At 45.3% G+C, this 25,509-nt stretch overlaps 2 protein-coding genes and 2 long non-coding RNA genes across 6 annotated transcripts; 1 reads left to right on the top strand and 3 right to left on the bottom strand.

The window, feature by feature from the left end:
• Positions 1 to 225: 225 nt before the first annotated feature.
• On the bottom strand, positions 226 to 2,061 carry LOC119364339 (probable pectinesterase/pectinesterase inhibitor 51). Its single transcript, XM_037629798.1, has 2 exons — positions 466 to 2,061; positions 226 to 369 (listed from the first exon to the last, which is right to left on the bottom strand). The coding sequence occupies exon 1, from the start codon at positions 2,045 to 2,047 to the stop codon at positions 662 to 664; it is 1,386 nt and encodes a 461-aa protein (XP_037485695.1). The 5' UTR covers positions 2,048 to 2,061; the 3' UTR covers positions 226 to 369; positions 466 to 661.
• A 177-nt stretch (positions 2,062 to 2,238) lies between these two features.
• On the top strand, positions 2,239 to 5,175 carry LOC119364340. The gene is made up of 5 exons (XM_037629799.1): positions 2,239 to 2,646; positions 3,583 to 3,668; positions 3,747 to 3,922; positions 4,373 to 4,481; positions 4,619 to 5,175. The coding sequence occupies exons 1-5, from the start codon at positions 2,328 to 2,330 to the stop codon at positions 4,925 to 4,927; spliced, it is 999 nt and encodes a 332-aa protein (XP_037485696.1). The 5' UTR covers positions 2,239 to 2,327; the 3' UTR covers positions 4,928 to 5,175.
• Positions 5,176 to 7,738: 2,563 nt separating this feature from the next.
• Positions 7,739 to 13,148, bottom strand: LOC119364338. 3 transcript variants are annotated; one of them, XR_005174840.1, is made up of 7 exons: positions 12,804 to 13,148; positions 12,285 to 12,688; positions 11,583 to 11,650; positions 10,776 to 10,934; positions 9,882 to 10,087; positions 9,739 to 9,812; positions 7,739 to 9,652 (listed from the first exon to the last, which is right to left on the bottom strand). It is a non-coding gene; the product is annotated as an uncharacterized LOC119364338 (long non-coding RNA). The 3 variants fall into 3 exon arrangements; XR_005174838.1 differs by lacking the exon at positions 11,583 to 11,650; XR_005174841.1 differs by lacking the exons at positions 10,776 to 10,934; positions 11,583 to 11,650.
• An 8,758-nt stretch (positions 13,149 to 21,906) lies between these two features.
• LOC119364337 lies at positions 21,907 to 23,200 on the bottom strand. Its single transcript, XR_005174837.1, has 2 exons — positions 22,426 to 23,200; positions 21,907 to 22,292 (listed from the first exon to the last, which is right to left on the bottom strand). It is a non-coding gene; the product is annotated as an uncharacterized LOC119364337 (long non-coding RNA).
• Positions 23,201 to 25,509: the final 2,309 nt, after the last annotated feature.

The following is a 25,509-nucleotide window of genomic DNA, read 5'->3' as shown; positions in this document are numbered from 1 at the left end:
TTCGTAGCTCAACTGAACATTGTATATAGCAGATCAGTTATCCCTGTAACATGTACGTCTCACTTTATCACTTTTGCTTGTAAACTCTTGTAAGAGTGCTAAGGTTATGTATGTTACTAGTTTGGAACATGAGAGATGTGTGCATGTTTGTAATGTCTGATACCAATCCAACAAATTAGTCAGTTAATGACATAAACTGACAACCAAACAATGACAAGCAAAAAATAGATAGCAGAAAGATGCTTCCATCACACATACAGGTTGGATTGGAATGCATAATTGCAAATCTACCATCAAACCATGATGTGCTTTACATATGTATATCGACCTGAATACCACACGACTACAATAGGCAAGTTCCTTGATATTCTGCAGCAAAACCAATTTTCAGTAGTCACTCCAGAAAACAAATAATGTATTTACAAAAATGTAGCTGAATATACAAAGCAAAAACTGAAGGAAAACCTGTGAGTAAAAAGGAACAGCAGAAACCAGATCACTTCGGGTTATGTACTAAGTCAATACAGTTAGTTATTTGACTCCAGATCCTGGGAGCGTGACTTGCTTGCAATTCAGGGAAATCACGGGTTGGATATTTAGCATTTAGCTGTTGAAGCTCCACCAAGAATCGCTAATCTGAACATTGACTCTATTACTATATTTAGTACGCAATCCATTCATGTCCTTGAATAAAGTTCTCTACTGAGTAGAATGTGACATGCTGTTCTGGTGTCTGACTGCTCCACCTGACCCTTGATGTCTGATTCGCACCAGGGCCTCGACTATCAAACTCCCCATAATACAGTGTCTTGAGCGCAAAATCCCCTCGCCAAGGAAGCCAACCCTCCGGCCTGACAACCTTGCCTAAATAACAGCTGACAAATAGTGTCCTTGCATACTCCTTCCATGGACGCCCCAAATAGAGCCGGTATGATTGCGGCTTTGCCTGGAACAACACAACGAAATCTTTGCTACCATCCACTGTGCAATTTTGAAACACAAACCCTGTGGTCTGCCCTGGATCAATCCTCCCATTTGCTGCCACCACATTGCGCGCGCTCTTCCCGGACCCCTCTGCCCGCGGCACCGTCTCAATCACACATTCTTCAAACATAGCTGCAGCATTCCCAAATACAAAATCCACAGTTCCAGTAATATGGCATCGGCGATACAATTGCCGCATTGTGCGAGCATACAAGGTGTCCTGATGCCCTCGGAACTCCACATTCTCCAGCACCGACCGGTCGCTATCTGACCGGAACGCAACCGCCTGGTGAGCTCCTGCCCCAGCAGTATTCTCAAATGTGATATCCCTCGCCCGGAAGCCATCTCCAATGACAGCCACCGTCGCGGTGTCATAAGTGCCAAGACCTTCGATCCCGACGCTCCGTGAGGCAGTGATCACGGTAGCCCCCATTCCCTCACCCACCAGCAAAATGTTGGTCTTCTCGAACGGAACTACGACATTTTCCTTGTATATACCTGCAGAGACGGTGATGAGGAAGTGCCCGGCAGTGTAATTCGGCGCCGCATTGACGGCGTCTTGCACATTCGAGAAGCCGCACGCCGGATCGGACTTGCAGACGGTGGCAGCCGAATGGACCCTCGCCGGAAAGGCTGCGACTGTGGAGTAGAAGGAGGACGGTTTGGGGCCTGCGGTTAGCGTCTGCGGGGTGAGGGAATTGAGGAAGCGGGAGGTGAGTGGATGGGAGGGGAAGGCGGGGAGGGACAGGAGGTGGGAGCAGCCATACTGGTACTGGAGCGAGGCGGAGGCGAGGTGGAGAGCCCCTGGCTGGTCGCCGGACTCGAGCGCGGAGAGCGCGGCGCGGAGGCGGTGGAGCGAGAGGGAGAGGTGGTCGGCGCACGGGTGCGCGTATGAGGCGGGGGACGGGTGCGCGGCGATGGCCGCGCGGAGGAGGGAGGCCGGGGACGCGGGTTCCCCCGGCGGCGCGGTGGGCAGGAGGACGAGCAGCGCGAGGAGCGCGAGGGCGGCCGCCGCCGCGGCGACGGGAAGGAGGCGGCGGCGGCGGGGGTGGGCCCGCGGCATTTGGGAGAGAGAGAGGGGAGATCCCGATGGTCACTACTAGGAGTACTAGATTGCGTTCGTCTTTGTTTTCAGTATAACTCCTAGGTTGTGTTTTCTAAGGAAGCGGGGTCGTGTGATTCCATGTTTTCCCAGTTCGAAGGCGTATTCTTCGGAAGGCGGTTTTGCGACTGCGTACCTTTAACCAACCGATAACTCTGATAAGCAACCACCACTTGGCTTCAGTGGCGCTCTGCCGCTCTCGCTCGCTCTGTTTTAATCCTTGTGCGTGCTGGGTTAAAAGATGGATTTGGTCTCTGGGAGAGTTGTGTTTCAAGGGTCCTCGCCTTCCTGGAGAGGCATCAAACCGCCGAGATTTCCTCTACTGCTTGGTTCTTGGGCCGCCGGCAGCGGCGCGTTTCCTGGATGCTCCTGCGCGCTAGCTGTTTGTAGAAATGGGTCAGCGGTGGTGCCATTTGCCAAGAAGAAGAGGAAGGGGTACAGTGTGGAGCCGCCTGATGGAGAGGAAGAGAAAGATGATGTTCCTGATGAGATAGAGCGTGAGGTCGAGGATGTTGATGGTGGGGAGGACGAGGGCAGCAAGGAGGATATCGGCAATGACGGTAATGGTTCTGCAAATTCTGGTGATGTTTAATTGCTTTTTTTCATTGTGAGCTTTGGGTTCAGTCTACTGTCGCATGTGGAAGGATGTGGGAATTCTGCATTTTCGCTCCATTTCTTCCATCACCGTCCGTACGTACTATGAAGCATTTGGGGATCCAAATGTTCATAGACTCCTTGTAGCGTCTGCTGAATGCGAGTTATAAGGTACTATAACACGCACCGTCAGAAAACTGCAGTAGATTGTACGTGTGTGGGGGCACAGCAGTGTGTAACTTCTGCAATTTGCACTTGTCACTCTAATTTAGGCCAAGTGGAACAATATTTGTGAACAGATGGCATTGATCACTTGCGTAGCCTATTTACTAATTGAACTTCATAGTTTAATTGGGTGCTTCAAATACACTTCATGAGTTCAGTGCAGTGATGTTTGATGTGAGATCAGCTCCCAGGTATGGAATAAGATCCCCAATCCCTCGGTTGGATAATTTTATCATTTGAACTAGAAGATAATTTTTCAGTTTGGGCCGTAAGCAAATTAGAGATAAGATATGTGATTTGTTACTTGATTGGATTTTTTGGCCTCTATATAAAGAGGACCCTCCACAAAAAGTTAATCAAGCAAGAATTAGAAAATTAATTCTTCTATCTGGCGCATGGGGCTAGAGCCCTTCCCTTATCTCGCCCAAAACCCACAGTTGATGTCCTACTCATCTAAGAACACGAGTGCAGTGATAAACCTGGGTTGTGCAATTGTTCCCGTTTATGTAAGTTGAATCTATGCCGGACATGTTCAATCTTTGAACAAAAAAATTCACTCCAATGTATTATTGTATTCTCCTCAGCTATTAGTATTAACATTTTTTATCCACCGACTAAGCAAATAATATTTTGTATACTGGTATCAATAAAGCAATTATGTCCCCAAAACCTTGCAGATATAGTGGATGACGATGACAGCGACAATGATGATGACTATGATTTCGAAGATGAATTTGAGAGTGATGATGAACAAGACCTTTATGTAAGGTTTCGTTTTTCCATTGAAACTACAACTTACTCCATTAACCATTGACCACGGATGTGCATTGATATATTGGAGGTTGGAGATGGAGGTGCTGGTGGTGGAGTATCACTTGCTGGTACATGGTGGGGCAAGAAAGCTTTGGCATTGGCCGAGGAGGTTTCAACATCATTCGATGGCGACTTAAAAATTTATGCTTTCAAGGCAACTGCAAGTTTAGAAATCAGAGTTCGCATCGAGAAGATGTCCACTAGGTATAAATCAATATTAGTACAGGCATATGCTGAACTTCCAGAATTTGTCTTGTTTATATGAGTTTGTTGAAGCCTGGAGTGATTGGGATTAGTGGATCGATAAAGTGATTATTAATGGGTTTTAACCGTCTGTTTCAAGGGTGAGTAACTTTAAATTTTCCAATATTCAGGGAATATAAAGGCAGGCACACAACTGATACTGGTAGATGACATAATTTTCATGTAAATTATCTTTTTCATTAGAAGGCCATTGACATTCTTGGGAAATAAAAACATAAACATGGATTACGATTATATCTCCCTCGCAAAAAATATATGGTACTTACATTTGAAAGCATAGTACATAGTATGTATTAGTTGCTGATATCATTAGTGTCAAAGTTGTCTTTTTGTAGCCTTCTTCTATTTTTCATCATTTGTCTTGACTTCTCATTAAACACTTGTTACCAGGTATGGTTCTCCAACTATTGATGACATTGAAGCATACACAATTGCATACCGTGCAAAGTTGGATGATGCAGAGTCAGCAGGCAGGATACCAAAGAACGTATCCTTGGAGGTATCTCCCTCTATAACCATATCAAGAACTAGCTTAAGCCTTATCTGGATACTCTGGCACAAACTGATAGCATCAATAAAGAAAAATCTCTATGTGATGCTTAGCACTAAGGCATACTTCCATGAATCACTTTGAAGGTGTCATCCCCCGGCGTGGAGAGAGTCATCCGTGTCCCGGACGACCTTGAACGCTTCAAAGAACGGTCGATGTATGTCAGATACGTTATGACAAACGAGGATGCAGCCACGCCCCAGGAAGGCGACGGTGTGTTCAGGCTCATTTCCTACGACGTGGACCTGTGTGAGTGCACCTGGGGCATAGCCGATGTGAAGATAAACCGGCAGCAGACCGGCAAGGGCAGGCCTTTGAGCAAGAAGCAGAGAGAATGGCGTCTGCAGACGCCGTTCAAGTCGCTGAAGTTGGTCAGGGTGTACTCTGAATGTTGAGCAGCTTCTTTGACTCAACCATTGTTTCCATCCGTGGTAACTTTTGCAGAATCTCTTCCAATTTTGCGGAACTACCACTGATAGTCCAGTGTATGTGCAGTAGCTAGATTGTTGCACCATTTGTTCATATCCAGTGGTGAGATGAGTTCTTTTCTCTTCTACTTAACAGATAACACCTGAACTGTCCCTGTCTTGAAGTTCTGCCCTCTTGTTTGCCTCTTACATAGTTGTTTCATTTGGCCATGATATACAATCCACTTGTCAAATTAGTAATCTCTTGTCAACGAGAATGGATTACGTGTTCGACTGAATGTGCCCCGCAAAAAAAGAAGAAAAAAAGTGCTGCGAGTAGGAAAGTTGATCCAGTACAGCAACTAGACCAGCTAGTATAAATAGGATTGACTTTGTAAATACGACCAGAGAAATGTTGATCAAGCGCATGCATGTCATACATAAAGCGTGCGTGCTAGTTGGACATTTGGACAAAGCCCAACTAAGATGAGAACTTGAGATAGAAAGATATACTATCCTCTGTAAAAGTAACTAAAAAGTGTCCCGTTCCCCTCAAAAAAAAAAAGTGTCCCGTCTTAACCGTTAGATGTTTGCTATTTCACACTTCAGATTGTGCGACTTCTTTCCCTTTTTTGCGGGAAAAAAATTGTGCAATTTCAGGTCAACAAATTTGACACTGCAGTATATGCCAAGTTGCACACCTTAAAACCTAAAATTGCACATATTGTACTAGCAAATATGCAACCACTTAAGTGAAGAATCAACGTTGAAGGTCGCCAACTAAGATATAACGAAATAGACGTTCTCTAATTGTTAACACAAAATATTCAGCTGGATATCCAGACAAAACAACCTCATTGCTACATAGTACGTCCAGCTTTTAATTCAGTTTCAGCTACTCCCTCTATTCCATATTAAGTGTCGCTGAATTAGTACAAAGTTTGCAGGAGGAAGTAGTACATATGTTCCACTGTCTTTTGTATTTGGTAGAAACTGAGTGACGGGAGTTCAGCCAATCAACTAGGCATATACTCCCTCCGTTCCAAAATAGATGACTCAATTTTATACTAACTTTAGTACAAAGTTAGTATAAAGTTGGGTCATCTATTTAGGAACGGAGGGAGTATATGCGCGTCAACTTTGTATTGAAGCATATGTGCAGTATCGATCCATTGTTTTTGCTGAGCTTCCTAACGATTAAAGAAGTTGGCATACATACAGTAGTACTCATTTGTTATGATCTCGAACAAGATGATAATTAGTAAATCTCAAGTGCATGCCCCAACAAAAATAGTTAATGTGGCAGATCGTCGATCTATAAATATCTAACCGGCAAAGTGGGAGGAGGGGTGTACCCGACGCCCTTCAGGAAGGTCCGGCGGCACCCACAGGCGTCGCCGCATCGGAGCCGGACAAGCCGCCAGAGATTTCTTCCAACCCAAACCCCCACCATCACCCAGACGAATCATAGTGCACCGCCCATCCCGCCGCCCACCAACATGTGCCACCACGGTCACCGAATCAACTTCGCCATCTCGCTGAGGTCACCGACACGAGACTTGGAGGACGGGAGAAGGGGTAGTGGCCTCGGGGGCATCCGCAACATTGCCGACATGAGGGGACAACCACCACCGCCATCGCGGAGCCGATCGGACGCACGGACAAGGGGCCTGCCAGGCGCCGAGGCCCAACCGGACCCAAAAGGGTCCGGACATCCCCTTCCGTCACGCTGCAGCTCGCCGACCAACGAAGCCGCCACCGCCCGCAGATCACCGCCTCTTCGCCACCAACCAGGGAGCAGCATCGCCGCACACCGAGACGTCGGCCCGTCCTAGCCCAGATGAAGCCCGAAAGGGCCCAGATCTGGACCGCACGGGCGCCGCCGGCCACCAGCACCGCCATGCCGCCCCGCGTCCAACGACCGCGCCGCAGCACCAAGGACCACGAAGCTCGTCGGAGACCCGCCGCCGAGCCCCACCTTAGCCGGCCAAGCTGCACCGGCGCCATCAAGAGGCCCCCGCACCCCCCTCCCCCTGAGCGAGCGGGGAAGGGACGGCCCGCCGCCGCCAACGTCGCGCGGGCCCGGCGGACCCAGCCGGCAACGGAGGGGGGGGAGATGGACGGGGAGGGGGGCCGGAGGCGAGGAGCGGTAGGGGCCGCCCGTCGCCCGCGGCAAGGGCTATGCTATGATAATTAAACCTCAAGTCTCGAGTGCCCACACAAATTAGAGCAGCTAGACATATCCAACTGGTGAAGTACTAGTAGTAACTAGTAGGTGCATGCTACCTCGAGAAAATGCTAATTAACAGTTGCTTGTGCTGCCAACAAACTACACACGGAGATATTATTGGACCAAGCAGGGACAGTCGTGTGATTTCACACTTCACAATCATGCATGGATTGAGCGTACTGCATGCACTGCTCGTGCTACTTGTTGAGCTTATGTATGTACTAGTGGTTGGGGCGCCACCCGGTGGCGCCTCCTAAGAGAAAGTTGGGGGCGGTGCCAGGTGGATTGCGCCCCTTATACTCACCTGTTTGTACTATGTAGTGTTATTGCATTAGACTCAAAGTACATCAATATGAAAGTTGGTGACTGGAACAATAAGACAGAGCTATACAACACATTCAGAGAATGGATTGGCCTTAAAAGAATAATAGTGACATCATATATACTAAGAGGCTTGTATGAAAAGCAATAGTCGATGGTTCAAAAGTGACAAAATGATAGGACTTGCTAATATAAACCACCAACTGATTCAAAAAGTACAACACCACAGAGGATATGTCAAGAACAAATCAACAAGAGCAGCGCGCGGAACGACCTGTCAATGATGTGCAACATCCTAATCCATGGAATGACCCGTCAATGATGTGCAACATCCTAATCCATGAGAGCCGTGTCTCCTACTATAACGCCTGATGCTAGATTAGTCCTCGAAGATGCCCCCGCTGGGCAGTGGAAATGAACGGCTTCCAACAAGGCAAGAACACAAAACATGAATATAGGAAGAGGCAGAAGCAAGGAGAGGAGAGGGACCAAACGGCGGCGGCACTTACCTTTTATCTACTGACCACCGTATCATTCGTCGTCGTCACCTCCCACGCCTCGCCCACCACTACTGATCAACACCGTACTGTCATATTCATGTCAGTACTTCAATAAAAGTGAATTTTCTCCATACAGGGTTTTGTGCTTCTGCTGCTAGAACGCATCTACGAAGTCCCTATATAGTATATGTGATCAAATTTACTCCTCTCCAACGTCCATAATTACCATCTACTTCCTATGTTCCTAAATCTCTTAGATTCTGACATGAACATGATACTATACTGACATGGTGTACTGGCATTGTTTGAGAATGACGAGGTGGTCCTCACGCCCTGGTGTCGATCTATTCTAGCTCCCCGCCTCATGCTCCGCATGGATCTATGCCCGTCTTCCTTTCTCCTAGTATTCCTGCTTGAAGCCGTTGTCGCTACCACCAGGGCCACATCAATCAGCGGCCACCATCTCTATGGTTTCGCATAGAAATGGGGCAGAGCGGGTGGGTGGAGCGGTGGCCAAGGGAAGGAAATGGGTTGAGGCGGGGCGTCAAGCAAGAATAGAAATTAAGTGTATTTTAGTTCAGAGATATATATAGGTGATCTTATTCAGTTCAATCAGTCACATACTGAACAGTAGTTCACTGAGGTGAGAATTTTGCATTTGGTACAGCTACCTATCTAAAAACATCCAGAACCTCAACCCAGCTGATATTGGATGTCCAAACTGAATCATTGCATCCCTAAACATGGAATCATGGTTGAGTTTTTAAGTCTCAAGAATCTGCGTAATTATGGTCATATGCACTGCTATTTTATTTAGATACGCAGACCAATAGTACACTAATAAACACACAAATTTCAAGTTTTAAGATTTTTTATAAAGAATTACTTAGTGTCAAAGCAAGATACAGGACTAAATCTGTTTATATGTTCGAGAAAGAAAATTACCAGACCGAGCTACACAAGCATGGTATAAAATTCGTCGTTGCAAATTTGAGTCGATGCCCCTATAAGGTTGTAACTTCAAACATCAAGTCATGTTGCATTTTCTCGACGCATTCCCAACATATCAAGATTCAATCACATAAATCCACAAAAATCTAAAACCTATAGAAAGATCAAACAGAATTAGTTCAAAGAACACTCTGAAATTTGATATGGGATGTCACCATCGATAGTGCATTCAGAACCTGCATTTGGGCCAGTATATGGTATGTATTGGCACTCTGATTCATGTTTCAACTTGCAATAATAAGGATATATTCCCAAGCATCCAAAATTCTGGAACTTGAACAAAACCTCTAGAGAGGCGCCAACCTTCTCCAAAGCAAGGCATATTATGTTACCCAATTCACTCCTGCTAGTTGGACGACAATTATGAACCCTTGGCTTGCATTCAGAACAAATGGCATGGCCATTGGAGAACGGTATGCACAAATGTGACAATAGTAAAAGAGCCTCTAGACACATTCATAACTTTCTTTCTGAGCTTAAGGATTTGTAGTGTAAATTCTAAATAATGAGATATCAGCCCTCCTTGTAGAATCAATTGACAAGGAATAGTCTAGACAACATTGAAAATGAAAAAGGAGAGCGTGCAATCTGTAAGTTCAAAATGTTTGCAAGGTGCTAGTCGGAGGTAGGCCTGATGCATCGGGTGGTTAACTGAAAGGAAGGAATGTCACCTATTAGCGTGAAAGGGATTCATAGAAAAAGGTCACAAACCAAAATCCTATTTTAGCTTTGCCTACCTTGGTTGGCAATGTCATGTTCTTTTGCAACTGGGTATTCTCATATATCGGCATACACATAGAAAGCCAAAAACCTAGAAAGGCTAGTAAGATACAACCGAAATGCTATAGTTAAATGTGATTAGTTCGGCAAGAAGACATACCTGATGAATTGGAGGATACATGGGATCTAAACACATGGGAGATTCCAATAGCTCATGCCCATTTCTAGAAACTATGACATTTGGATTCTGTGAATGCTTGATAACATGACAGACAAGTTCTATGACATCTAACATCCCATTCTTTGGAGGGTCGCTAACTTCAGCATCAATGTTGTCGAGATAGCCAGTTGACGCCACAACCAAACCTATAGATACATAATCGTGTATGGATGAGAAATATTTAGGATTAGAAGCAAATAGAAAGATAACATGAATTAACCCTGGGTGTAAAAAATGCCATGTCAATTTCAAAGGATGGCTGCAATCTGATATAACTCTCAAGACAAGTATTATCAGTAACATTGTGTCACCGGTGATACATAAAACTGATACATCAACCTGATAACATGAATTAGTCCACAAATATATTCTTCTTTGGAGAAAAGATATATGTCAGTGGCGATACATAAAGGATCTATCATGAGTGCTTGTATCCACTATACAGAGAACATTTCTCTCTGTCAAATGACCTCATAGTAAATTAAATATATTTTTGGAATAAAAACCTGATCTCAGTCCATGCGGTACCAGGGAATAAAATCGTTGGGGCACTGGAAAAAAACATTCAGCAAAAACACATTCCTCGAAGTGAGAAATATTCAGTCCAAAACTATATCAAGATTGAACCTCATACAATTTTCAAGACATGTCATTTATGCTTCTCTTGTATGACTTTCCAATTTCTTTGCTTTGAAAACAAACATATACTGGATGAATTATGAGAAACCAGAACTCTCTGCATCAGATTGTAGTTACACACAATGATTGTAAATGATTTGACATTATATCCAACTACTAAAATAATAAGGAGAGCTTACAGTTGGAGAGACATACACAATATAGAGCAAAAGGCAGTGGATTCACAGCTTTGTGCTCAGCGTCACCAATGCAACTGACCCATACTAATGGTGTCACCTCTAGAGACCGCAACAGTAGGTTGCCAAATAATGGCGCAAGAAGTTATAGTAGCAGCCTTGGAGCTCCACAGCGAAGCTGGTACATAAGAAGAGAATCACACTGGATATTGTTCTTAACTTTCTAGAAAAGAGAAAAAATTGATTGAATTCCTGTTGTTTACACGCAGTATAGCTAGCCATCAACATGCCATGGACACTACCTTTGTGGCACAGGATTTTTTGTGCCTATCCAGCAGTACAAAAAATATTTCTTTAGAATAGATCCTTTGAAAATAATTCCTTGAAAAAATTTCTCTAGAAGCCCATAAACAAGTCAGGGAGAAAAAGAAAGGAACATCACATGGATCTAGGAAAAACACATGTCTGGAACAACCTCTATGTGGTGGTAAATTGCTAGAAAGGGGAGAAATAATGCATGTTCTCCCAGATTTGTGCACGTAGTTGCATCACTACATGCATACATTGTTCCACCAAGGATGCATATACAGTCTGCATTAAGGCACACCTATCCCTCTTCCAACAGACTGAAGCAAGGCAATGTATTGTATCGGTCATATGAATGATATGCTTGTAGTCAATTAAGTACATGTGTCAACAATCAGAACAAGAATAACCAAGTTCTTCGACCAAAGTTCAAACTGGAAATCAAGTGGGATAAAATTTGAAACCGTAAATCCAAAGAACAAACTGAAATTCAAGATCGTCAAGACGATAGCAAGCCAACCATTTTTTTGTGAAGTTGTCGTACTCGAAATCTCAGTCAATAATGCGACCAGTGAAGTCACGTAGCACCTAGGAAAAAGCATAAATTGAATTGCTTAAATTAAATTAGATTTAAGTGGCAAATTTTTTAGAGAATAAGTGAGAAAACTGCACATAAAATTTGGGCAGGGAGGGTGGTATCCTCAACATTGTTTCCATATGAGCAGGGGAAAATGTTATAATCCACATCACCAGCATCCTCTTTTATCCCCTCTTCTTGTGTGCATTAATTAGTACATTTTTCTGAATTCTGCTAGTTAAAACAGGGCCATACTAACAACGTGAAACTAACAAAAGGCTGATTGTATCCAGAACTTGATAATAAATAAAAAGCTCTTGACTTCACCGCAAGAAAAAGCAGGAAGATGTTAACATGAAGCTGGCTATATAACATATTAATACAGTTTAGGATCTCAACTGAAACAAATAAAATAGTTTTATTTTGCTACTGGTGTTATTACTGTTGGATGTGATTGCACAACGTGTATATTCACTCCTAAAGTCTCAATGTTACCGAAGGAAATACTGAACATTGGCAAACATACACACAAGAAGCATCTCCATTCACAAGTACACAGAACTTACTTGGCAATAAAAGTACTTGGAATTTTCTTGCAAAGTTAATATGTTCAAATGTAGATAAAGGTGGCATAGTAATATCTACCTATTGTACAAACTGTATGTATCTTGCACCACCATATTTGAATTGAGTTCCGCCTCAACAGAAAACAAGATAATCGCCAGACATTGTGACCCAGTTCTGATTCTTCTTATATTCCACCAGTTTGGGGTGACCGGGTGAGGAACATTGTTTACCAAGTAAGGAATTCAGAAAGGAGATTACCAAAGCATTAGTAGTCAGCTAATTAAACCTTAAGCTACAGAAGGCATTCACTAAATCAAGGTAAACAGTACAAGATGCACTATCTGCCTTGAAATCTCATAATGGTTGAAGGATCAAGGGTCCTAATACTATCAGATTATGAATCTGAACCCTTCAAACCATATAGATTTTCCTCTGCTAATATTTCGCAGCTGCAAGAGTCCTTCTTCACTACCAATGATGCCCTGATGTATGGATAATAATTAGACTTGTCAGCACACAAGAACTATGAAAGCAAATTACCTCCAAAGGAATCAATAATGGGAGACAACTTCTTTAGGCAAGCATCCAGATGCATACCAGGAAGATGGGCTGGAAGAGGCGGAGCTGGGCTGGCCGCCGCCACATGCGACCGCGGATTGAGTCATCGGCCACATTTAGGGCCCTCCCGCAGGCCGCCTCCCCGGCTGCAGCGGCACCGAGGAGCCCTCGGCAGCAACGGCGGCGCGGGGCGTGCTCAGCGGAGAGATCGGCTCCGGTGGAGGTTGAACCCTGTGGAGACGGCGTGGCGCGCTGAGGGACGGAGGAGAGCGAGGCGGAGCAGACGGAGGCAGCGGAGCTGAGGTGGGAGGGGAGGCGAAGGCGACGGAGCCGCGGAGTAGACGAGACGAGGAGAAGACGGGGAGGAGATGGAGCAGTGGCGGCGGGAGGTAAAAGAGTTAATTGCACAGAAGTACCACAATTCAGGCATCACATGCAGATTGGTACCACGATTGCTAATTTTTGCGTGTCAGTACCAACATTTATTCAAATTTTTGCAAATTGGACTAAAACGCGTATTTATACGTATTGACGCCCGATCCGACAGGTCGGGCCCACCCGTCAGGTGCCACGCTGGCCAATCGGCGCGTGCCCGCGTGCTGACTAGGACGAGCCGGTGCGCTGCTGTCCTAACCGGCCCGGTCGCACCAGCTCCAGCCCGGCCGCACCATTCCCCTCCCCCTCCTCCTCCTCACTCGTTTCCTCCATCGCCGCCGACCGCGTCCCGACAGCCGGCCGGCCGCCGCACCGCCCCGCCGTCGCCATGGTTTTGGAGGACGAAAGCAGCGACGACCATTCTAGCCCCCCGTACATGCATTCTTCCTCCACAGACGGTCTCAACGAGGTCAGTACAGGGTTAGGGTTAGGGTTTCATATTTGGGATTTCTTGATTTGGTTGATTTCGCTAGGTTTTGATTTGGCCATTGTCTTTGTGCGAGCTTCTGCAGGTTCCTTTCACCATTGAAGATCCAGATTACAAGGGGCTTGAGCTGGATGTGATGTCTCCATGTGAGAAGCACGGCATGGCATCTGAGAGGCTTGTTGCCTTTGAAGGAACAGACACAAGCAGGAGGTTTTTAGCATGTGCACAGCCGGTATGTATTGTAGGATTGTAGGCATACTGATTTTTTTTCTTACTTGGTCAGTGCCATATTGGACTCTGTTTGCTGGAGTACTCTGCTTGGTGTCAACATTTTGATTCATAGTGGTTAGAGTAGCTTATTTAGGTCAAGCATGAGTATATTTTGCATTAGAACAATGGCTGAACCTAGTCAGTCAGCTACTCAAGTGGTTGCTCCTCTTGTTAAATTTAGTGGTCTGATGCTAAATTTAGACATTCTTTTTGGCAACTGCAGTGATTTTGTGTAATTACTTGCTGTATGAACTGTTTTGTTGTTGTTATTGTTTTTGCAGGAAGGTAGCAATTGTGGCTTTGTTGAATGGGTTGATCACCAGTGGCCCCCAACAATGCAGAATGCATTGTTGAAGCTATGGGCAATGGTTGAAGATGCCAAAAGTGCTAGGGTGAATGACAATCTTGAGAATTCTTTCACTATCCACCATCTGACAGAAGAGAAGAACAAGCTGGAGGCCAACTATGACAAGCTAGTCCAAGATGTGCATGAGCTGATGAACTTCCAGGAAGATAAGGTGGTGGATTTCAGGCATCTGCAGTCTGCCATTACATATCAGCAGGAGGTAAGAAAAGAACTGACTGATGATATGAAAGCAAAGATGGCAAAGAAAGATGCAGAGACCCAGCAACTTACTCAGAAGTATGAGGTGCTGCTCAACCTGACAAGAGCTCAAGCAACAGTCATTCAGAACTTGAAGTTGAACAAAATGAAAGAGAAGCAAGTGCTTACTGAAGCTAGTATGAATTTGGAGCTGAAGAATGCAGAGCTAACTAAGTGTCAGGAGAAGCTCACCCAAGAGAAGCTAGAGTTGAAGCTTCAGGTTGCTGATCTGCTTAAGGGAAATAAAAAGCATATTGAAGAGAAGTGGCAGTTAGAGTTTCAGAATGAAAAGTTGAAGGAGAAGTTCAGGGGGATTCAAGCCATCTTGGAGAAGTGAAGAAGATGAAATGAGATTAGTGGCATTGCTGACCTTTTGGGAATGATGGTTGTGTAATGAACTAGCATCTAGGAACTAATGTTGTGTACTGTATGCTTGTACTAATGGTGAACTATGGATGTGTATGTATGTAGTAGTTATGCTATTCATCCTTTTGTGAGAAAATGATGAACTATGCATTTGAAGTGGAACTCCTCTATGTATTGTGAACAATGGTTATGTATTGCTATGTATGGATCAGTTTCTTATTATGTATGGTTATGTATTGCTATGGTTATGCTGATTATGTAGATTGTACATTATGACAATGTTGCAGCAAACCAGACAGTACATTGCAATAAAAGAGGAACAAGACTCACTAAATCTCATTGCATCAGAAGATAACTTCACTGATCCATTACAACTTGATCCATTACAACTTGATCCATTACAACTTGGCTACAACTGAAGCAACTAACTAACTTAATATCTTGCTTGCAACTAAGCCAAGCACAAATATAGTGAAAAGAAACAACACATTGTGAAATTTGGCCCTAATCCCTGCAATCTCTGCATTCTTCTCTCTGAGTTGAGTTTGCAGAGACAGAAACATGGCCTCCCTTGTGCCATCATCTTCACTTGGAGTCAGGATTGGAAATTGATCTTCAGATCTAGCAACAGTTGCACCTTTAAGCCTCCATACTTCATCACGCAGATCCCCAATGAGCTCACTCCAGAATGTGGGCAATGGATCATCATGCCATTGCACAAATCCACAGCCACCGTGCTATTAAGATACACAAGCAAATTCACCATGCTGCCAAAAATTATTGCACAGAAGAAAGAGGAAGAAAATTAGGGAAAAAACAGCACTCACCATAGCATCCACGCAGCTGTAGTACCTCCTACCAGGGTTCTGCCTGCTCCAGGAGATCCATCTTGGCGCCTTCCTCGGAGTTGAACAGTGGCACATCACCGGAGGCTCGTATGCCATTGGGTTCTCGCGGTAGCGCACCGGCGAGCGCGACTCCTCCCCCCTCCTTCCTGCAGCTCGACGAAATCCGGGAGCGGACCCGGCACTGGACGACCACGACATCTCTCCGCCGCCGGCCCCAGTCAGCGCCTCGCCTCTGAGATTTGTCCTTGGCTGCGCGGATGAACCCTAGTTTCGTCCCCACACTCCTGTGAGATCTTGTGCTGTCACACTTTAATAGTAGGAAAGGTGGATGGCCCACATGTCAGAATCCCCAAATGTGGTACTGCATGTTATGTGATGCCCCAATATTGGTACTGACATGCAACAGCTAGCAGCAGAATTGGTACTGATTTGTCACAATAATCTGCAAATGTGGTACTGATTTGTCACAATCAACTCTCATTACCAGCATCCAGTAGCAAGTTCAGATAACCAACTAAATTTCAACATTCAGATAATCACCTAAAGTTCAACCACATATCCATCCAGTTCAACATTACAAGTATCAAGTTCAACATTACTAGAGTACTCCACCAGTACTCCACCTCAAGCATCAAGTTTAATCAAAATAACACCACAATATTTGACATTACATGGCTCCTCCACCTCCCATGCTAGCAGTGAAGTAGGACATCCATCCAGTGTGTGTGCCATCAGTAGGAATGTCAGCATATTGCCTTGGGGCAATGAATGGCATTGGAGCACCTCTTCTAGCTCTTCCTCTGCCTCTGCCAGCTCCTCTTCCAGATGGTGGTGGTGTAGTAGAAGTAGCAGCTCCTCTTCCTCTGCCAGCTCCTCTTCCTCTTCCAGATGGTGGTGTTGTAGTAGAAGTAGCAGCTCCTCTTCCTCTGCCAGCTCCTCTTCCTCTGCCAGATGGTGGTGTTGTAGTAGAAGTAGCACCAGCTCCTCTGCCAGCTCCTCTTCTTCCAGATGATGGTGGTGTAGGAGCAGAAGCAGCAGGTCTTGGTTGTCTTGCTGTTGGTGCAGTAGAAGGACCAGCAGCTCTTGGCTGTGAGGTACTTGGATTAGCCTTGCAAAGAAAAGGAAACAGTTAATAATGCTAGAAAGAAATGTACAAGAAAGAAAACATTAGTATATTTGAAGGTGAAAAATTATTACCACATGCTTATTCTTCCTCAAAACTAGCTCAGGCTTCAACTGTTTAAGACAGTTTGTGTACCTATGCCCTTGGAGACCACAATTGCCACATGTTATGGTCCCCATTCTTGAAGTTTCTTTTGGCTTTGGTACTTCAAATTTGCCCTTGATCCTCTTTTCTTTCCTTCTTCCTCTCTTGATTTTGAATGCAGGTGGTTCTATGTCTGGATCAGGGGTCCTTGTCCAATCATGCTCACCATGCACAGGAAAGATCATTGGTTCATAAGCTGCAGCATAAAAATCTTTCTTGAAGAATTTGCTGACATAATCCTCTGGTTTCCTTTTAGCCTTGTTTATTGCAGAGATGGCATGGTTGCAAGGTATGCCACTAAGGTCCCACTTCCTGCATCCACAAGTCTCAAGTTCCAGGTTGACAGCATGTGTTTGCTGCCCACTTGTAACTTGCCATAAGTTGACCCCTGCCTATATTGGCTTGCAGTATCTGGCCCTCTCCTTCTCAATCTCTAGCTTCTCACTGTAATGAGGTGTTATCTCCCATCTTGCTTCCTTTACACTCTCTCTCTTCATGTGCCACCTCACCATCTGCTTATCTTTTATCCCATCACACATTGTCCTTATAGGTTTTCTCCTAACATCTAGAATGTACTTGTTGAACACCTCTGACAAGTTGTTCACTACCAAGTCAGTCTTGCAGTTTGTGTCAAATGCATGCCTTGCCCATGTTTTTTTTGGTATTGCAGTAAGCCACTCCCAAGCTTCCTCACTTTCAGCTCTAAGATCATTCATTGCAATATTAAATTTGTGTTCATTGTAGGCATAGCTAGCATTATCCATGCACTTCTTAAGATCTTCACCCCTAAACCCAGCATTTTGGAAATTTGCATATAAATGTCTAAGGCAGAATCTTTGGTTGCAACTTGGAAAAACAGCATTCACTACATTCAATAACCCCTGACACAAACAATTTAACAAGTCTAAGCTACAAACAATTTGAAAATCTAAGCTAATGCAAACACTTGTTCAAAACAGAATGAAATATGCAAACACATACCTTTTGTCTATCTGACATTATAGTATAAGTTCCAAACTTGCCCACTTCTCCCCCTAGGCAAATTTTCAGTTGGTGTAGAAACCAACACCAACTCTGAGTGTCCTCTTGACCAACTATGCCAAATGCCAGTGGATATATGTTGTTGTTGCCATCTCTACCAGTGGCAGCAAGTAGTTGAGCACCTGTAGTGAGCTTAATGAAGCATCCATCAACACCTGCATAATCAACATTTCCAAGTGAGAAACAATATGGAGTACTCTACAATATGTAAATGGTTCACACAAGGTTCAAGAACTAACCAATGAAAGGCCTACACCCATTGAGAAACCCCTCCCTTGCTCCATTAAGGCAAAAAAACATGGCATGGAATCTTGGGCCTGGGTGGGGTATTTTTGCATTAGGTACTGGAGTAACAGTAGTGACTATTACTCTACTTCCAGGGTTTGTGTCCATGACAGTCTGAGCATAGTCTTTAAGCCTAGGATATTGCTTCCTGTGATCTCCTAACACATCATCAATAGCTATGTTCTTTGCCCTATATGCCATGCACTTGGGCACATCTACACCATATTTTTCATTGCATGCATCAATTATAGTCTGAATACCAGTAGTTATATCAGATCTAAAGAGATGCTCATATTTCTGTGCTAGCCACTTAGCACTAACCCTGGTGGTCTCAGTGGTACTAGGGCAAGTGTGCTCTAGTCTCATCTTCTTAATTACAAATGTTTTCTCCCCTTTTATAACTGCTGCCACCATTAAGAACTGGCATTTTTTATCTGTACACTCAACAATTATCCTCTGATCTGAATTCCTGTGATACCTGAAATTCCTGGCCTGGGTGATGTGCAAATTCAACAAAGCTTCTCTGAATTGATGCTGATCCCTAAAACACAACTTCATACACAGTTGCTCATGTGGTTGCTCCATTTTCTCATTGTACCACTTCCTAGGAGGCCTTTTCTTTGCCCTACTGTTCCTTTTCTTTTGTAGGACAAAAGAGAGTGGCTGAAAACCATCATCATCACTCTCCCTCAACAACCCCTCCTCTTCTTCATCTGATGATGGTCTGAAATCAGGTTCAACCTCTGGTAGCTCACTACAATGTGACCTAGTGGTTGGGCCTCTTCTAACTGGCAGCTTCTGCTTCTTCTTTACAGGTTCAACTATAGTTTCTTCTTCTTGTTCAAAAGTCCTATCTTCCTCTACCTCAAATGGGTCCTCAACTTCAGTGTCACCCTCATAATGCAGCATTTCTTCCTCTTCTGATTGATCATCATCTGATTCTTCCTCTTGTACTTCTAGCTCTCTCTGCCTCTTTCCCTCTTCCACCTCTACATCTTCTTCATCAACCATGTAATTAGGGTAACTTCCAATTTGACCATCCTCATCAGAGGAATCACTGTCCTCATAAGCCTCAAATCCTTGATATCCCTCTTCTTCTTCTTCCAAAACTGCTTTCAACTTGTTAGTTGCATTTCTGCTTTCTTGTGTGCAAACACCAGCAGGAGCAACAGGGTGATGTGTGCTACATTGACTCTCAAAGACTACTCCTTCCTGATCAACAGCTAAGATAGGAGGCTCACTCAGATCATAAACAACAGGCTCTTGGTACACCACAGTGGACAAGTCTGGCTTTTCAAAATGTTGCCTCTCAAAATCAGTATCAGGGGGTGGACAAGCCCTGACTAGCAAATTAAGCACCAATTTGTCCTGGATCTTCCTCTTTATCATCCGTAATTCTGCATGACTGTCTACCAAATCCAGCCCTTTCTCTCCTAAAGATGGATTTTCAATGTGAAACAAACAATCATATGCATTAAATCCTTGGGTTTCCATCACTGCAACCAAATTCAGATAAGTAATATCTGAACCACACAGCTTCATCTCCAATGGTTCTCTTGCATCAAAATGGATCCTTACTTGCCAAATGTCTTCATCCAAACTACAGAAAAAATTAAATTTCATTTATTCATTATAATTACTCTTAATTTGGAGAGCAACAGTACAGTACATTACAATTTAAAGTAACCTGTAAGTCTATTATTTACTAATTTAGCACAAAAGCAAATTTTGGAGAGCAACAGTAAAGTACAAAACAGCTTAAATTACAGTACCAGACAGTACAGAACAATTTGGAGAGCCACAGTAATTAAACTAAATTGAGAGTGCAATACACTATGTTACTAGGTTAGTCTAGTCACTTCAATTGGATAAAACCTAATCCCCAACTAGATAAAGAAGAAGATGAACAAACCCTAAAAATGCCCAATTGGATGAATCAGAGGAGTAGGACAAGGGTACTTACAGCACGCCGCCAAGTCCATGCGTCAACTCATGGCTGCTGCTAGGGTTCGCCACCCACTGATGCGCCAACCGCAACCGCTGCTCCATGGTGAGTAACATCGACTCCTCGTCGTCGGTCGAGTACGCGGAGCTGGACTCGTCGCCGCCATCCCCGTCGACGCCAACCGTTCCGCTAGGAGGCCAGAACGGCATCTCTCCGACGCCGTGGACGCCCTCGCCGCCGCCGTGGACACCCTCGCCGCCGACTGGCGGAATCGCCGACGCCATGGACTAGGGTTCGAGCGAGGAGGAGGAGGGGGAGGGGAATGGTGCGGCCGGACTGGAGCTGGTGCGACCGGGCCGGTTAGGACAGCAGCGCACCGGCTCGTCCTAGTCAGCACGCGGGCACGCGCCGATTGGCCAGCGTGGCACCTGACGGGTGGGCCCGACCTGTCGGATCGGGCGTCAATACGTATAAATACGCGTTTTAGTCCAATTTGCAAAAATTTGGACAAATGTTGGTACTGACACGCAAAAATTAGCAATCGTGGTACCAATCTGCATGTGATGCCTGAATTGTGGTACTCGGAAAAGGAGGAAGGAGCCTTCGTCAGGAAGAATTGCCTTTTTATCTCCAACATCGCTAGGTTTTACCTACAGTAAAGATTGGGTGACGTGGACACAGCGAGCGTTTCGCCCTTGATGCACAGCTGAATGTGTTTAATGTGTATATATGTATATATATAGCCCGCCACCCCAGCCCGGAGTAGGTACATCTCAGTGAGATAGACATTGATAAACAGACAGTGCAGAGCCACACCACCAAGCTAGTTTAGTTAGCTAGCAAAAATGTCTCCGCCACCATATTCAAGGTACGGTCCGCACTCACCACCACCTCCTACGCCGCCATCGCCGAATCCCCGTTATCAGTCACCACCACCTCCTACACCGTACCCCACTTATCTGTCACCACCACCTCCTACGCCGCCGCCGCCACCGTCGCTATATCGCCCTTATCTGCCACCACCTTCTTACCCACCATCGACTGGTCCCGCTCTGCCGCCAACCCCATATCCGGATGCCTCGACACCTTATTATGGTCCACTTCCGCCACCGACGTCGTCTCCCGGCCCGGATGTCCCAGCCCCGGCGCCGACGCCGTACACCGGCGTCCCATATGTTCCAACGCCTGATTGTTATGATCCTTCCGGCTCCAACACCGTCTATACGCCGTCGCCACCGCCGGAGGGGGGAGGACACATCCTCGTGATAGTGCTGGTCCCGATCGCCGGGCTGTGTCCTCCTTGGGCTGCTGGCGGAGCTCTTCCTGCTCGCGCGGCGGAGGCGGGTGAGGAGGGAGGAGCGGGCCGAGTGCCCGGAGGAGGAGGAGGATCTTCCTGAGTACGTGCGAGTGCAGGAGCAGGCTGTGGTGGTCGACGAGGTCGTCGTCAGGCACGCGCACGAACCAGACGATGGCAAGTGCTAGACATGGTGGCCCGGCCTGACGCCCTGACCTATCACTATCAGGCTATCAGCCTATCACGTACTGTACCAGCTCGTTTGTGTTGCCATGCTTAGTGACTCTGTTAGTGTGGTGTGTGATTAGTGGGATTGTTTACGTACATCACTTGTTGCTTGAAACGTAGTGTACTAGCATGCATGGAAAATAATCGTCATGCTCTTCCATGCATGGTCGTCCTTGTGGTACTGTATTTGGATGCATGCTATAAGTATCTGCATTTTTTCCTTCACGAAATATATATACAGACATTCTTTATTTAAAAAAAGTTCCCAACGAGCCTCCATAGATGACGACGCACCAGCCTCGGAGCACTTCCCCGCGCCTCTCCCCTGTCGCTGCCCTCGCCGCCGGTCGCCGTCATCATCACCGGTCACTGCCGTCGCCGCCTGCGTTTCTCGTCAGCAACGTGAGCACGCAGTTGCAGCTCCCGGTGGCGATGGTTGTAGCTCTGTGGCCACCGCTCGTCGGCTGGCCGGGACCGTTTACCGGCTAGCCGTCGCCGCTCGCCAGGCCCGCTGCGGACTGGATGGTTGCAACAAAAATCAGCTCTGCTTCAGGCGGTTCCAGCAAAATCAAATGCTCGTTGTAGCAAAATCAGGTTCCAGCAAAAAACACAATGGCAGCAAAAGATCAAAAAAGTGCCTCGCCACTGCACCTCATGAAGAAATTTGGTTCCAGCATCTCTAGGTCCCATCGCCTTTGAAGCAAAAATCTCCAGTAGCAGCTATGCGCGTTGCTGGTTCCAGCCAGGAGCTGACGATGCAGCTCCCACCCACCCGATTGTAGCAAAAAAATGCATTGGATCCAGCAAAACAAGAAGACAGTGGTAGCAAAACTTGTGAAATAAAAACTGGAAACTGTGCCCCAGCAAAAGTAGAAAAACACGGATGTAGCAAAAAATCAAGCTCGTTCCAGCAAACCAGAAAGTCAGTGGTAGCAAACTTGCAAATTTGGCGGTGGTTCCAGCAAAACCAAACACCCATGGTAGCAAAAAAGAATATTGGCTCCAGCAAAACCAAACGCATGTGGTAGCACCTCACGTCGACGGTTCCAGCATCCTCGACACGACTCGCAAACCGCTCGCCCCGTTGCAACTCTTTTGTTGCCCGGTTGCAGCTCGACAAGATGGAAGTTCCAACTTCCGCCAACTCAGGTTGCAGTGTGGCAGGGAGTTTTGGGTGCGGTGGCGCCGGCCCGCCGGTGCTTGTAGGGAATTCCGGTCGGCGTGGCTGATGAATAGAGTTAGGAGACAGGGCGAGATGAGAAATTGAGAGGGCTTGATTCAAGAATGAGGAGCAGCGCATGGGGGCATGGGAGCGGAGGTGATTTCTCCGACGGCTTGATTTGGCCACTCGCTAGAGATAGGGGATGAGAAACGGGGTGAAGAGTGGACGAGAAGTGTCAGTGCTGGATAAGGACAAGAAGAACGAGTGGTTGTGGGCCAGGTGGGCTAGGCTATTGTGGTCACGTGGGTTGTGGGCATCGTTTTTGTTCAAGTGGAGTTGTGCGAGTCGCACGCGACCGGCCGAGCATTCGGCCGGCGCGCCGATCAAGAACGTTTCCCTTGTAATATACTATGTATATACGAAATATTGGAGTTGAAGGAGTCTTGTCGAGCAACCACAGGAGCTTGCCTCGTCTCTGAACTAGCCAGCTGACCCAGCTCGCTGATATATGCCGTCACATACCATATACACCAAAGGGTGACCACCATTGATGTGAAGGAGCTATGATCCAAAGTTTAGCTCAATTTGAAAAGCCAATTCATCGCATGTGGTTCAACATGGGAGCAACTAGTTAACGAGCGCTCCTTCGGGAGCCTCGCAACGATCAGCGCCACTTGGTGCGCTCTCAGCCATTCGCCACGTGTCACGCACTGGACGCTCCTCCTGGATTTTGTTTTTTTAATTTTTCCGCACGTGTTATCGGCTTTTTAAAGGTTTTTTTCCGGGGTTTTCTGATGTTTTGGTTTTCCTTCGGTTTTTCTTAGCTTTCGATCAAAAAAAATTCGAAAAAAAAATTGGCGCGAAATAACGTGTTTTCTGTTTTTTTTTCCTTTCCCAAGAGTCGCGGTTTTGCTTTCGCGAGAATCACGGTCGTGCCTCTCGGAAAGTGATGGGGACATGACTATCTTGGATACGACCAAAAATATTACATGCATACATATTTGTCAGGTGATTTCTAGTGCAAACTATTCAATAATCTATTTATGTTATCCAGAACAAAAATACTTCACACACTTTTGTGTTTTGTCTCATTACAGGTGTATGGGATATTTGTACAATTCACATATGAAGATAAGGGAGAAAGAGATGTTTAAGTGATGTTCAAAAAGTTCTCTCACGTCACTTTTGGGCCAAGAAAAGATAGAGTCCAAGTATCTCACGTTCTGAATTCAGATTCGGACTGCATAGACATACCTGACTCAAAACGCCAACAACTTTTTCATACGAACTCCGAATTGGGTGATTCTTTTTTTGTTGGATTCTAGATTTTGTGCTCTTTCCAGCACAATTGGATTCACCTTCAAATTCGTCCGGAGCGTTGAGATATCGACGAAACAATTAGACGCTGCAGCAGAATTCGAGTCAAACAACAAGTCCAAAGGTGTTGCATCACCTCCACTTGGGCCCATTGGCCTTGTACAAGTTCAAAGGCCGCCACCCATTGCTCCTATATAAGTAGATCCATCTAGTAGCTTTTCCCTTGGGATTTGTTTAGTTAAAAGTTAGTCGTTGCAACTTCGTGTACTTCGTTTGTGTCCAACGACCAGACCAAGACCGCTTACGGATCCCCACCTTTATCAATACTTCATACATATTCGCAATATTCAGATTGCTTTTATCATATTCTTGCTTATTCTTCGATTGCTTGCAGGAATAGACCTTCGTGGTCAGGTTGATCGTGCTCCGGCGTGGTCAATAATCTCAGGAGATTGGTTTAGCAATTCCTAAGGCGCAATGTTGTGCACGTTTGTAGTCGGATCGTGAAAGTCGTCTTCACCAAATCGATAGTTATCATCTCATCGAAAGATCGGGACACCTCCGCCTCTATCAAGTGGTATCAGTTTTCAGGTTGCTCGGTGAGAATTTCCAGTCATCCCTAGATTAGATTTATTTTCTTACCTATTGTCCAAGAAAAAACCATAAAAAAAAGTTAGATCTATTCATCCTTTGTCCTAGCCAGTCTGAGCCTTTGCAATTTTCGTTTCATTATTTGCATTATTGAATTATCGGTTACATCGTCGTGTCAAGTTGCTGGCCTTAGTGTCTAGTTCCTTTAGAGTTTCGAGTTCTGTTCACATTAGTCACGTCGCCGCTGCATCATTATCCCTTCCGCTGTCCATCATCTCATCCATCAATTTCCACCACGTGCTATGCATTGTTCATTGTCATAATCCTAATTGAGGTCATTCACATCTTCGCCTGATCCAATCTGCATCTTATCTAGTTTGTCTTGGAAAGAGGAAGAAAAAAAGATAGAGAAAAAAACAGAGAAAAAAGGAAAGAAAAAAAAGAAAAAAAAAAGAGAAAGAAAAAGAAAAAAAAGTGTGAGGAAAAAAAAGAGAAAAAAACAAAGTTCAGATCTATCTAGACTCAATCTCGTAGCTGAATTCGGATTGGAATCTGTTTTATGCACTGCTCAGTAAAACAGGCATAACTTCCTCATACGAAGTCCGTTTTGGCTCCACGAGTACTCAAATTAAAGCTAGAGACGAAACGCATATAAATAGTTGCAG

This window comes from Triticum dicoccoides, chromosome 2B (assembly GCF_002162155.2).
Source record: "Triticum dicoccoides isolate Atlit2015 ecotype Zavitan chromosome 2B, WEW_v2.0, whole genome shotgun sequence".
Classification (NCBI taxonomy): domain Eukaryota; kingdom Viridiplantae; phylum Streptophyta; class Magnoliopsida; order Poales; family Poaceae; genus Triticum; species Triticum dicoccoides.
This window is presented reverse-complemented; position numbering and strand designations above follow the sequence as displayed.